Consider the following 15,023-nt stretch of genomic DNA (forward strand, 5'->3'; position numbering starts at 1 on the left):
TCAGACAAATAGGACCTGTTACAAAATTAATGAATATTTTAAAGCTGTGTATGCGTATTTTCGATGGAATCACTTGTATTGTGGATTCAGTGTATATGATGAGGTTCGCAGGTGAGTACACTGGGTTGATACTCTGATCATGCTATACATTAGACATTTATATATAAACAGTATTCACGTATATGTACCAATTCATGGTTCTCTAAATAAAGTATGATGTCTTCTCTCTTTTCACTACAGGTGTATTTCTCATTTAATATGCATTAATTCAAGATAGCAAATGTGCTGACGAAGCACGTATTTTACCGCCTGCATGTATTACCCCCCCGCCATTTTTTTTTTTTTTTTTGGGGGGGGGGTACATTTTCTTCAGCTAACTGAGTTGGTTGCATATAACACGGTTCGGTTCATAACATGGTCAGATTCTATGGCTCCCAACTACCGTGTTATAGCGGGGTCCCACTGTACCAACAAACTGCATAGAAAATGTCTATTAAAAGACGTAAAATGAAATAAATGACTGGATTCATAACAAGGTTAGGGTTTGCATGTCTTGGTCCAAGTATTGCTATAAATGTATAATCTAAAAAATCTAAAAGTTGAGCAAGTGTGTCGTGGAATAAACTATCTTAGCTTCAAAATGATTCATACAAAGCATGATGAGAATGTATCGTGGGGTTTAGGAAATATATGCAAAAATGAAATACTTCAACCAAGCCTTAACAAACTGTCAACACAGTTGCTGAAGTACGAAGAAATCCATCAAGAAGTTTATGAAATATAAGCAAATGAAGAAAAACCTCAACAAAATCTTTATATATGACCATGACCCCAGGGTCAAAAAAAGGCAAACAAGCAAGTTGTAGGTGAACTGTGTTACCTTCATAACGATTCATAACATCTATGAAGAAAATCCATTTAGGTAATGTAAGTAAATGAAAACTCCTTGACCAGAACCTTAATGCAAATTTTCTATGGCCAAGGTCTTGAGGACAAGGTAAAAGGCATTGACAAGCTTTTGGTTCAATAAACTGTCTTAGCTTCATAATGACTCATGCCAAATATGATTAGAATCTATTAAGGAAATACCGTGAAATACCAGAATCCCCTCAAGACTGAAATTTGTTGGGGTCCCAATTTTTTCTTGGATCTGTGTGGAATTGTATACATTCTGCATGCCAAGAAGGTCATCAGCTAACACTAAAATGTAACCAAAGTTAGTGAAGAGATTAAATATAAGTCATGACATCTTTGCAGATACATATCGGCACCAATTTCATGATTCTTTTGTATGAGAAATAAACGTCAAATATAAGATTTAAATAATGGCTGATGCCTCCAATTAAGAGAACTCTGCTGAACAAGATGCATCCCGTCTCATGACTCTAGACAGGTCAGTATGTAATAGCATGCCATAAAACTGTGGTCATGAGCAAAATGCAAAAGCTTCAACTCAGCCAGAAAAATGTGAAATGTTGGTCACTGCAAAAACGTAACAAAGAATGTACAATTTACCTACATGTCTATGTAAAGTCAGCGCCTTAGCCTGCTCCCCTGGCAGTAAGAGCTATGAATCATAGTAAATTATGAATTACCATATTTACCTGACTATATGCTGATCCAATCTGACCTGGAAGTCTGGGCATCATTTTATACTCATTATCAAGTTTACATATGGAACATATTATTGAAATTGCTTAAAGTAACAGAAATACCATGATTATGCGACGTAAACTGCAAAATCAAACATAGGTCACAGAGCTGTATCAATTCTTGTTCAGTTACCATGTCAATAAATCATTTTAAATGTATATGACTGCTTTTATGTTGTAATTTTTAACATTATTTTGTATGCATTTGTATCGGATTGTATTTTCTGATTCCTCCAACATCCGTATTTTAAAAAAATTAAAGAGCTCACAATTCATGGCCCACACAGCACACTTACAGTCCATACCTTACAGTGTTCTGTACTTTTGCAAAATATATCATTTGTTCCTAAAAAAGAAACCAAACATGAAGAGATTTTGTTTTTATTCATCCTTTTTTACAATACCTGATTCTTTCTATCACATTTCAGCCATAGGTCCATTGATATTTGATTTACTAGCATGTAATCTGATGCACTTGAGCAATTATTTGGCACTCTACAGTTTCATATTTTGCATAGGGTTAGGATTTTAAAGAAAAGAATTTCCCCGGGTTTCCTCACTGGTTATACTGACTATTTAAAAAAGACCTTGTATATCTTAGGTATTTTTCAAAGAACCTTTAATTACCTTTATTTTTGGTGGCGGATTGATGGGTGTAATATGGGTTTAGAGTATACAGCTTAGCCTTACTTCAGATGTGCACCTTTCAAAAAACTGCTAGTTCCACTTGGTCATTTTCACTTCCTTAACTTCAGAGGTAAATTGTACAGAAAAGAGCCAATAACGTTTTTTAATACATTATATATATTTAGTAATTCATTCATTAACAAGCTATTGTTTTGACATCTGTCTTTAATTTTAATTGATGGACTGGTCTTTGGTTTCCAACAAAAATCCAAGCCAGCTACCTGTTTAAAACATGATAATGGCTTTGGGTAATAGGCAATGCTAGTGTCCTTCTTGTTCTCTATCATTATCCACATCAATTTACAGTTTTACAGACTCAAATGGAATGAGAAGCACAATAAATAAAGCCCTCTTTTCTTGCTTGTGTAAATTTGCTATAGAATTTCATAGATAAACAAATTAAATTTTCTTAAAGTATTTTATTTTTTTCCTTTTTAAGTGACTTTTCTCTGCTTTTCTATCTCTATCTTTAATTTTCTTTACATTTCTCATTTCCCTAAGGTAGCCTCATTTCCCTATTAGTATTAGTGTCACTAATCTGATCTCATCTTGATTCTTGTCCTCGATCGGGCATCAACTGGAACAGCCAGGCCAAAGCTCTCTGCACATTTAATTAGCTTGTATATAACACTGCTTAGTGACACTCCGGTGGCCTAGTGGTTAGAGCATCTGCCTCGGATGTGGGAGGTCGTGGGTTCCAAGCCCAGCCGAGTCATACCAAAGACATACAAAAATGACACCAACAGTTACCTTGCTTGGTGCTCAGCATTAAGAGGTTAGTGCTAGGACTGGTGGGCCTGGTGTCAGGATAATGTGACTTGGTGGGACATCATGCTACATGTCTGCAGCATGATGCCCCAGTGCTAGACATCACTATCGACTGCCACACTGCATACATCATATAGAAATGACTGAAAAATTGTTAAAGCTACGTTAAAAATCCAAATCGCACACACACACACACACATACACACACACACACACTGCTTAGTCATGTGATTCCTGTGACAATTAATACTGTACTTAAAACAGGAATAACTATTTATTTAGAGGTATCAATTAGTAGTGCCCTTGTACATGAGGAGGATCAAAATCATCATGTAACTGAATACAGATAAACAATTGTCTTAGACCTCCTTCCCCTCTCCATAATGAAATGGGGAAAAAGCTTGTTAGTGTCGGTGACTGCAGTTTCACACTTAATCTGGAATAGCACAGTGATACCATTAATATTCACTAACATTAAGACAAAGCCAATGTACTCCACATAAACTTATATATGGACGAAGGAAGGAAAAATTGCAAAATAAGTAGATCTGACTTTTACTTCATATCAACTTATGGGCCAGAAAATAGGATAGCTGAATTTATGACACACTGAGAGTACTGACCTATCCGAACTGGTGAGGCCTTGTACCATGATATTCAGCAAATTATCTTTCCACGCTGAGGCCTGCTCTTCTGGTTTATACTGCTTCCTGGAAACAGATAAATAATCTTTCAAAAGACATTTCAATTTTGTGGTAGTGATGAGTCAGAGTTCTATTTTATTAACAAACTATTTACAGAATATACTCTGAAAATAACACAAAATAATATGAGTCTATTCTAATGAAGTTGAAATAAATATATATGATTTGTAACTGGTATAAAAACACCTATGGGTAAATTAATCCAAATAAAATCTGCAAAAAAATTAAAATTCAACCAATGTGATCCATCAGTACCTGAGTTTAATAACAGAAATTATGAAGCTCATGATAGTGTGCTTGATATATCTGTGTGACAAAGTCTGGTAGATATCTGAAACACAGCTGTTATGTGACTGGCAGACACACACTTCAACATGTCAGTGTCACTGATGATTTGTGTGACAAAGGTGTCACAGCAAGCCAGATATATTGGAAGATGGACATTTCAACATGATAGTGTACTTACTGTATTTATGTGACAAAGGCTTTGTAGACATAATTAATACAGCTGGTTAGATTGGTAAACAGACACTTCAACATGACAGTATACATACTGTACTTGTCTGGCACAGGTTTGGCAGACATGACTAATACAGCTGGCATGATATAATTGGTAGACAGACACATCAACATGAGTACTTACTGTATTTGTGTGACAAAGGTTTGGTATACATCTGTAATACAGCTGGCTAGATGATTGGTAGACAATCACTTCAACATGAAAGGGTTCTTACTGCATTTGTGTGAAAAAGGCATGATAGACAGACATATCAACCTGATAGTGTACTTAATGTATTTGTGTGAGAAAGGCTTTGTAGACAGACACATCAACATGATAGTGTACTTACTGTATTTGTGTGACAAAGGCTTGGTATACATCTGTTGTTGTTGTGGTTGTTGTAGAGTTTAATGCCATTTTTCAGCACATGACAGGCTATACATGGCAGCCAGTATTAATGGTGGAGGAAGAACCCGGAAAACCCCCAGAAAGAACCAATGACCCACGAGAAACTACTGGCAAGCTTTCTCAGATACCCAAATTAGCTGAATCCGAGACTCAAACCCACGCAGACAGAGGTGAGATGGCAGTGATCCATAACGGAGAGTGCTTTAGACCACTCTGCCACTCGGGGCCCCATTATACATCTGTAACACAGCTGGCCAGGTGACATTAAGATAAACACATCAACCTGATAGTGTATTTACTGTATTTGTGTGACAAGGGCCTGGTAGACAGACACATCAACCCGATAGTCTACTTACTGTATTTGTGTGACAAAGGCTTAATACAGACACAACAAGATAGTCTACTTACTGTATTTGTGTGACAAAGGCTTGGTAGACTGACACAACAAGATAGTCTACTTACTGTATTTGTGTGACAAAGGCTTGGTAGACTGACACAACAAGATAGTCTACTTACTGTATTTGTGTGACAAAGGCTTGGTAGACAGACACACAACAAGATAGTCTACTTAATGTATTTGTGTGAAAAAGGCATGATAGACAGACATATCAACCTGATAGTGTACTTAATGTATTTGTGTGACAAAGGCTTGGTAGACTGACACAACAACAAGATGGTGTACTTACTGTATTTGTGTGACAAAGGCTTGGTAGACAGACACATCAACCCAATAGCGTACTTACTGTATTTGTGTGACAAAGGCTTGGTAGAGAGACACAACAACAAGATGGTGTACTTACTTTATTTGTGTGACAAAGGCTTGGTAGACATCTGTAACACAGCTGGCTAGATGACTGGTAGATAGACACTTCAACAGCTGTTTTAGGATATCAGGAATTGCTGCTATCACCTGAAGAGGATATTAATGCAATGCCACTTAGAGAAACATTAAATGTAGTATTTCTTTGCTATTTTCAAAAATATCATATTATCTAGCAGCTCCCAGTATTTCTTTGCTATTTTCAAAAATATCATATTATCTAGCAGCTCCCAGTACCTTTATTCAGAAAAACCAGTATATAAAGGACACTCATGAGACAGTACAGTCAAACCTGCCATTATAGGATACACATGAGACTGCACAAACTGGTCTATTTTGGAAACTCATGGGACAGTATTAAACCTGCTCATAATACTGGATTCTCATGGGGAAAAAACAATAAAACAAGTCTGCATAGGATATTCATGGGACTGTACAATAAAACCTGCATATACAGGATACTCATGAGACTGTACAATTAAACCTGTCTATACAGGATACTCATGGGACTGTAAAATAAAACCTGTCTTTACAGGATACTCATGGGACTGTACAATAAAACATGTATATACAGGATACTCATGGGACTGTACAATAAAACCTGTATATACAGGATACTCATGAGACTACAATAAAAACTCTCTATACAGGATAATCATGGGACTGTACAATAAAATATGTCTATACAGACAGAGGTGAGATGGCAGTGATCCGTAATAGAGAGCGATTTAGACCACTCGGGGCCCCTTCAGTAGTAATAGGTTTTATGCAGCCCTAGAATATTTTTGGAAAATTTTCACACATGTATATTTTTGTTGAGTGAAAGTGTTTTGTTTTCTCAGCAAGACTGAATTACATCGACCTACATTAGTAATTTGCTACTGGCAAGCTTTCTCACATACCCACATTGGCAGAATCCTAGACTCGAACCCATGCAGACAGAGGTGAGATGGCAGTGATCTGTAACAGAGAGTGCTTTAGACCACTCGACCACTCAGGGCCCCCATTTTTCAGTACAAGAGAGGCTATACATGGCAACCAGTATAACTGGTAGATGAAGAACCCTGCAAAACCTGGGAAGAACCACTGACCCACGAGAAGCTACTGGCAAGCTTTCTCATGTACACATTAGCCGAGCCTGAGACTCGAACCCACACAGAGAGAGGTGAGATGGCAGTGATCTGGAATGGTGAACACTTTAGACCACTCAGCCACTTATAACAATGAAGCAAAGGGACTCATAAATACTGCTGTTTAAAAGCAAATGGCCTTTATTTCAACATGTCAATTGAGCCATGTTTCACACACGCATACACACACACACACACGAAGGAAAGGGAATCTTAAATACTGTTGTTTAAAAGCAAATGTCATTTATTTCAACACATCCACTGAGCCAGATTTCACTCTACATGTTACAGTGTTACCTCATTATAAAGCTCCTCAGTATGCTGCTGCCCATCTTATAATATGGGCTTGATCAAGGATCCCATTAAATTGGTGACAGTTTTGTTTAATAATTGCTGCTTAATTTCATCTTATTTTAGCTCCTGGCTCAAAAGAAACATTTATAATGTTATTTCACAGCATTATATATTTTTGTATTAGGTTCATGAAGCAAGTGACAATGAAGTCTAGAGGCTGTTTTTGTCTTCCACTGCAACTACATGGAAGCAATAACTATCAAATTAATAGTCAAGGCTTTTATAGCAAAGAATAATTAGGTTCAGAGGAAAAGAAATTTGTAATCATTTCTAGGATATGCCACTGAATGGTCATGGCTTGTATAGTAAAGAAAAATTACTTTAATAAAAAAATGAAATCTGTAATCATTTAGGAAGCCATATAAAAATTAAATTATAAATCTTCATTTCAATATCAACACAACTGAACACTTGATTAAGTTGCCATAATATGCATAAAGAAGAATAAATAAATGTGTGAATAATGCTCAAAATACAGGAAACCCCTGGAACTTAGGTGACCTTTTCCTTAAACTACCACTTTCTTTCTTACCTTTGCAGTATCAATAAATTTCATCAGACAGCCTAAAATTCTGTACCTTCCTTTAATGTACCAAGATGTTTGTACAAGTTTGTTCAAAATCCTGTTGGTTAAATCACAGTACTTTTCCGGTACACTTTGGACCATGTCCATTAAGGATTCCAAAACTGTTTCTACACTCTCTGCAGCATCTTCCACGGGACTATCCCAGTTTAACCAGATCAGTTCTAATGTCTGGTTAAAAATTGAAGAGAGACTGAATCTACCGAAATCTGAATTAGCTGACAACTTTGTCAATCTTCTGTACCAAAGAGGAAGTAACTGAAAAGCTTGATATTGAAGTGTAATCTCCCCTTTGCAAAAGATAGCTACAGGTGTAAAGAGTTTTAGATGGAATACTGTGCTCTCTTTTGTTGTCTGCTGGGTATATTCTGAATTTCTATTTGCAGACAGACAATGTTGGTGATGCATTGCACTTTGATTTGATGATTCTAGAAATGTTGCTTGTTCATTGGGTAGTATACAGGTATGCAGCAATATTTCTGCCTTTCCACAAACTACCATTCCTCTCAATAATGACAAAGCTCCTAGGTATTTTGGAGTGAAGTTTTTCATCTCTGCATCAATTCCATCTGTGCTATTAACCTTGTCCTTCAGACTCTTTATGGAAAATGATGAACCTTTACAAAAAATTAACAAAAAATTGCAATCAGTAATATTTCTATACAGATTAACATACAATAAAAAATTGCAATCAGTAATATTTCTATACAGATTAACATACAATAAAAAATTGCAATCAATAATATTTCTATACAGATTAAAATAACAATTTTTTTTGCAATCAGTAATATTTCTACACCTCTCCCACAATAACTTGCGCACAACAGGGTCTTCAAACACAGACCACACTATAAGCATGGCATGAGTTACCGAGGGACCTCCAAATTTTTTTAAAAATTGCTTTGACATTGAGAAAACCATGGGGGGGGAGCAATGTTAGGGAATAGGGCTGTTTATTAACTGAATCCTCATTTTACAGTCATGTCAATAACAATCTTTAATAACAACGTTTTTCAAATCATGTCATTTGTTATTATGTTTAAATAACATTTATTTTCAAAATGTCCAACATATGAAAGATCGTTCCAACTGGTTTCAACAACTATCACGTGTATGTGAAAAAATCTGTGTATTACATCACAGCTTTTTGTTTTCTTGATGAGTCTGGTTACCACAGTGGTGCTTAATATTATCCTGCCAAATCGGGAGTCCAAAAAGCAGGGAATTAGACTAACTGTTGATACACCATCAAACCCTTTTTTTGAAAACATGCAACATTTATTTCGTGAGACAATTGTCTACATTGAAACTCAACTTTTGTATTGTTCAATTAGTACAATATTGATGTCGTGATTTCACTGGAAATAATAATGAAACTTCTTATCATCCCTGAGGACATCTCTAAGTGCCAGTTCAAGATTTCTCTGAAAATTGATTGCCCACAATGGTCTATATCTGTGAAGTCAAGCTCTTTATTTTATGAAGTATTCATTTCACTTGGCTGCCTTGGTTATCTTTGATCACAGTTACGAAAGAGTCAGTTAATTTAATTTAGTTTATGTTACATACACAATAAAATATATAAGTGTTCGATTGATCAAATGAAATGAGTTCACCTGACATACAACCGGGACCACTAGATTTTAAGTTTGTAGGATTTGTGTGCCTTTTAACTTTTTTTTTTATTCCACCTCCTTTATTTGATTCAAAAGACATAATTAACGTGATAATATAAAGGAGGCCAGCATTTAATTCAGTGCAACAATACAACAAATACTTCCGGAAGTCAGTTAACAATACACAGTCGGCACTTAATTAGGTTCTCAGAGAAATGCTCGTGGACAAAGGTGTTACGGTAGATTGACACATTTTACGTTTAATTATGAGAGGACACATTGCATTTATGATCATTACACTTAAAAGGAACTAAAAGATAGAACTAGAACACAAATTACAATAGATAAATAAATTATTTAATTTGTTTTTATTTATTAAAGTACTACCTCCACTCTGTGTGACATTTTCATTGATCGAAATTTCCTTACATATCATTAATTGCGGTGTACTAGAAATGTCGTTTGGAAAGAAAATTAACGTAAAAAATTGTATTTTTAAATTTGATATTTCATAGTGTTGATTAAAATTTCCAGGTCCTATCTACTGTTTTCGACGATAAAACGAGCAATATATCAAAGATTTTCATTACCAATTTTGATCACAATTTTCTTCAAGTTCAACTTTTTGGGGTATTTTCTGGATTGAAAAATCAGATCTACACCTGACCCCATGTTATAAGCAGGTTTGCGAGTTATCAGGATGCAAGTTATCAAGGGAGTGGAGTATAAAGATTAAAGTACATACAATTCCCAATAACATTTTTCTCACTTGACATGAACAATAAAATGCTACTGCTATTCTTATCAAGTATGACTTGCAGGAATGGATTCAAGCTTTTAATCTAATGGGTTTTATGTTTAAAGGGAGTGGTTTCCTCTGCATAAAACATGCAAAATTTCTTTGTTATTACACTGAAATTTTTGTATACTATCATTACTGGAAAAAGGGAGGTTCAAACAAACCTAGTGAACCTCCTCTCTAAATCTGTACCTTCAATGGTACATCCTCTCTAAATCTGTACCTTCAATGGTACATTACTGATAGTTTACTTAGTTTTCTATATATATTAAAAAATTCAGAAAAGATAACCTAATATCTTTAAGAAATTGTGTCATAAGACAATTAAATGAACAGTTACAGTTTGCGGTCCTTGATTAGTATAATTATTCACTACACAAATGTTAAATTTATTTGACAACTAAATGAACAGTTGCAGTGTGCAGTTCTCAATTAGCATATTATTATTCTCTACACAGATATTAAATTTATCACTTTACATCAGCATCAGAGAACACATTCTGTCTATACCATACTTCTAAAAACAAAACAAGAGAAAATACCTGATGACAAATGGCTGAATATTTGTGAAAAAGCTCGAATAGATTCAACTGCTTCCGGGGCTGAGTTTATCATCAAAGCCATGGCTGTTCCAGAAAGTAGGACGCAGTCTGTTGCATAGCCCTGTAAAATAAGCCTATAAATTTTGTACTGGTGTAAAACAAAAATCTGAACACAAGAAAAGGAAAAATATATATTTTAGTAAATGCCTACAAAAGAAGAATAATACAGTGCAATTATTTTGAGTAAATGAGTGATAAAACATAAATTCATCTTGGTTCTCTGTGTAATGTGAAATGATTGAGGATATATGACTCAGTGGAAGGATTACCAGCAAAACATGGATTATGACTCAGTGGATGAATTACCAATAAATGTGGATTATGACTCATTGACGGATTACATGTAAAATGTGGATTACCTCACCAGCTAATACTGATATCTACTTACTTCTTGTTATAGTGCTATTAGCAATAATAAAACTTGCCAAAGGCAATCAAATCAGTCAGATGGCAATTCAAATTATCATATAATACTCAATAATAAGTCAGCACAACTAAGTACCACCACCCCCAATAACAAGGACGTAAAATAAAACATGGACTTGTAAGCATGCACCATATGTATGGTAAATAAAAAGACAATTAGGCAACTGAAAATATCAAGATTTGTCCTCTTGTCTACTGAATTATGGCATAATTTGCTGCTGACCAATAGAGTAACATACTTCCAAGGTTGAATTAGAGACAAAGAAAACTGGATTTGCAAAGAAAAAAAAATGCCGAATACAAATCTTAGCACTAAATCAATTGGTTATTATGGTAGATTGTAAAAACAGAATTTAAAAGACTGGGAATTATTAATTAAAATGAACTAACACTAAAGTTCATTATTTTAATTATCTGAAACAGATTCTTCAGAGTGCAACCCTTTTCTGGTAATCAAAAAAATCACAATAATAGTTTTTTTTATGGTGCAAAATGTAACAACTACCTGAGAAATTCTGTCATCAGCATAAACCTATTTTTTTACTATAATGCAATTTTTTAAAAGCTTATTGTGTTTTTTTGAGAATACTTACCCAATCACATTAAAGTTAAGGAGGTAAGCCTGGTACTTCACAAATCCAGCCCTACTGAAAGATGAAAATCATCTTTTCCTGTCTATCTCAAATAGACAATGGGCAAATATCACTTGCCCATTACCACCCTTTGTCACCATCAGGTGTCACTAGTTTTTAAGCTGAGCAATATACTAATGAGAATGTTACATAGCAGTTTGGTTGGGAGGGTTTTTAAGTAATGTGAATGGACAAGTATTCTTGGAGAAACATGATTTATTTAAAAATTTGCTTTCTTCCTCAAATAAGTTCCCCAATCACATTGAAGTTAGGAGAATAGATAATAGGAGGAGGGGGAATGCTGAGCATCCAAACTCTACTTCAGGTATCCTTCTAGGAAAAGCTGAGTGACTGCTGTCCTTGACCTGTCCTTGGAAGAGAGCAAGTGAATGATGTCACTTTCTTTGCTGACAGATGGTAACCTATTTCTGGCTACAAAGCCTGGTTGTATTCAGAAGACTACTGACCCATACAATCTGAATTGAAGATAGTTCAGGTCAGTGGAAGGGGCCTGTAACTAGCTCACCCTGCATGCTGAAGCTAAAGCTATCAGGAAACATGTTTTGTATGATAGTATCTTTAGCAAAGCTAAAGGCTTGAATTTATTTGAATTAAGCCACGTTGAAACCCAGAATAGATTCCAGTTTGGAAACAAGAGTGAGATTTTGGTTGAATGAGATCAAAACTGGCTGAAAAATCTGGCAGATCTTTATCACGCTTGACATCATGTCTATCATGTTACTGGGATGTGTCTGATATGTAGCGGTAGTCTTCAATAGCCAGAGAAAAAATTTGGACAGTTGTGTGATTGAGGCACTCAGACGGATGACTGATATGGCACCTGTGCCAGAAAACACACCACTTTCCCTCAAAAGCTTTCAGAGTGAAAGGCCTTCTTGCTCTTGAGATTCTTCCCACAATCGAAGGTTTAAATCATCTGTCTCACAAGCTGCCCTGATAAGAGCCAATCATGAAGAAGAAGAAGGTCCGAGCAGGTATGGAACACCCATGACAATAGTTGCTTTATAAGATTCAGCTGGCTGGAATCTTCCTGGGCAGATCTATCACTAAACTGTGTAGATTGGTAACCCAGGACTTGACCCAACAGAATCAGTTTGCAATTCTGGCCAAATTGAATGTTGAAGATATGGTAACTATGTTCTGGACTAGTTTTGAACACATTTTTGTAAAACAGTGGAGCAGATATGCTAGATTTTCATCAAGGGCCAGAAAATCAGTATTGAAGGTGCATGAGTGAGTTCTGGGGCCCCGAGTGGCAGAGTGGTCTAAAGCGCTCTCCGTTACGGATCACTGACATCTCACTTCTGTCTGCGTGGGTTCGAGACTCGGATTCGGCCAATGTGGGTATGTGAGAAAGCTTGCCAGTGGCTTCACAAGGGTCAGTGGTTCTTTCCAGGGATTTCCCAGGTACTTCCTCCACCATTAATACTGGCTGCCATGTATAGCCTATCGTGTGCTGAAAAATGGCGTTAAACCCTACAACAATAACAACATAACTTTAGAGTTTTGAGTAATGGCAGGAGGTGGTGAGCATTCCAACATTGCCAACACTCAACTGATTTCCTCAACTGCAACCTTGAAAATAAATTCAGTCCATATGTGTGTGTTTTGGATTTTTAACATAACTTTAACAATTTGAGCCGTATTGTCTGCAGTGTAGCAGTTTATTGTGATGTCTAACACTGGGCAACATGCAACACAAATTAATGCTGAGTGCCAAGCGAAGCAACTGCGAGCGCCATTTTTATAGGTCTTTGGTATGACTTGGCAACAGTTCAAACCTGTGATCTCCAACATCTGAGGTGGACGCTCTAACTACTAGGCCACAAAGGTGGTCAGATTCAGTCCATTCCATGGTTGGATCTGATTAACTGATTTATATGAGCTTCATCACACTCAATGCATGTCAAGTCCTGACCTGGTTCCGCTGCATCTCTGGATAAGCCATACCAGGTGGCATCAATGACTCAATTCCATCCTCTTTGAAAATATCACTAACTATCCCATGTGGATAAGCAGTGAACATATGCAAGTCCGGCACTGCCATAATGGCCAGCTGGTTTGCCTGGATTTTGGCAGTATAGATGACGGTCCAGGTATCTCAGGTACCAGCCACTCCAAAAGCCTGGCTCGACAGACAGATTTCTTATTGAAATCTCCATCAATAAAAGGGTAAGTGGCCAATCAATCAGCTAAACAGACAGATGGTTACTAAGATCCCCAAAAATCCAAGAAGACCAAAACATTGTATGAAAAAGACCCTTTGCTGGAAGAATGGTTGGACGGCCGGTGACAGCTTGACAGACAGATTTCTCACTGAAAGCTCCGTCACTGTAATTGTTGTTGTAGTGGGGTTTAACGCCATTTTTCAGCACACAATAGGCTATGCATGGTGGCCAGTATTAATGGTGGAGGAAGAACCTGGGAAAACCACGGAAAGAACCACCGACCCACGAGAAGCTACTGGCAAGCTTTCTCACATACCCACATTGGCTGAATCCGAGACTCCAACCCATGCAGACAGAGGTTCCATCACAGTAAGGATATGTTGCCAATGGTACAGCTAAATAGACGGATCTGTCACTAACATCCCCATAAATCCTAGCTGGCCAGACACTTTTACCAAAAAGTCCCCATGCTGGATGGCCAATGATGTCAAGGTTGTATTATGAAATGAATCCAATGGATCTGGTACAAACCCCATGCATCCGGACTTACAGGCCTAAATGCCATACATGGACATGGGGGGGTGGGATTTACACCCACTGGACAGCCTAAAATTGGGGAGCACACTCTCCCAATGAGTTGGAAATTGCAAGTGATCCAATTGTCCCCCACAAGACTCAAAATGAAGGTTGACTGTGGATAAATTGTGAGGATGTCAAACGTTACCTTTCCTCAACTTAGTCTGTCTTTCCTTCACTTTTAAAGCCTTCTGGATTAATGCTTTTAACTTTTTGCATTTCATGCATTTACTGTATATACTCGCGTATAAGCGGAATAATTTAGGAAAAAATAAAGGCCTGTTAGAAGCAGGGGGCTTTCTTATTTGACAGCCAATGTGTAAACTTGACAGTTTTTAGGTCTTTTTGTTGACTACTGTAATGGCTGTAAACTTGGGACATGAGACAATAATTTTTTTTGTGTCCAAAGACATAGGCATGTACAAAAAAGTAACTTTCAGTGACCTGACAATTAATAAACTGTTATAAAAAACAATGATTGATTTTGCAATTATTTTGCATGTGCATATTTTCTGATTTCTCCAACATGAAGTTAAATAAAGGTAAATACAGACTTCATAATTCGCAGGCCAGTTGAG

At 36.5% G+C, this 15,023-nt stretch overlaps 1 protein-coding gene across 1 annotated transcript in view; it reads right to left on the reverse strand.

Annotated features, from left to right (window-relative positions):
* The window catches only part of LOC149805499 (tRNA (32-2'-O)-methyltransferase regulator THADA-like), a 134,669-nt gene that overhangs the window by 100,134 nt on the left and 19,512 nt on the right, over window positions 1–15,023 (reverse strand). Inside the window, exons 7-10 of the mRNA XM_089934269.1 lie at window positions 10,563–10,683; window positions 7,555–8,222; window positions 5,519–5,628; window positions 3,731–3,817 (exon numbers count right to left, since the gene is read on the reverse strand). Of these exons, the coding sequence (XP_089790395.1) occupies window positions 3,731–3,817; window positions 5,519–5,628; window positions 7,555–8,222; window positions 10,563–10,683 (986 nt within the window). The remainder of the gene's footprint in view (window positions 1–3,730; window positions 3,818–5,518; window positions 5,629–7,554; window positions 8,223–10,562; window positions 10,684–15,023) is intronic.

This window comes from Sinohyriopsis cumingii, chromosome 2, assembly GCF_028554795.1.
Source record: "Sinohyriopsis cumingii isolate HCF-2022 chromosome 2, ASM2855479v2, whole genome shotgun sequence".
NCBI classification, from domain to species: Eukaryota; Metazoa; Mollusca; class Bivalvia; order Unionida; family Unionidae; genus Sinohyriopsis; species Sinohyriopsis cumingii.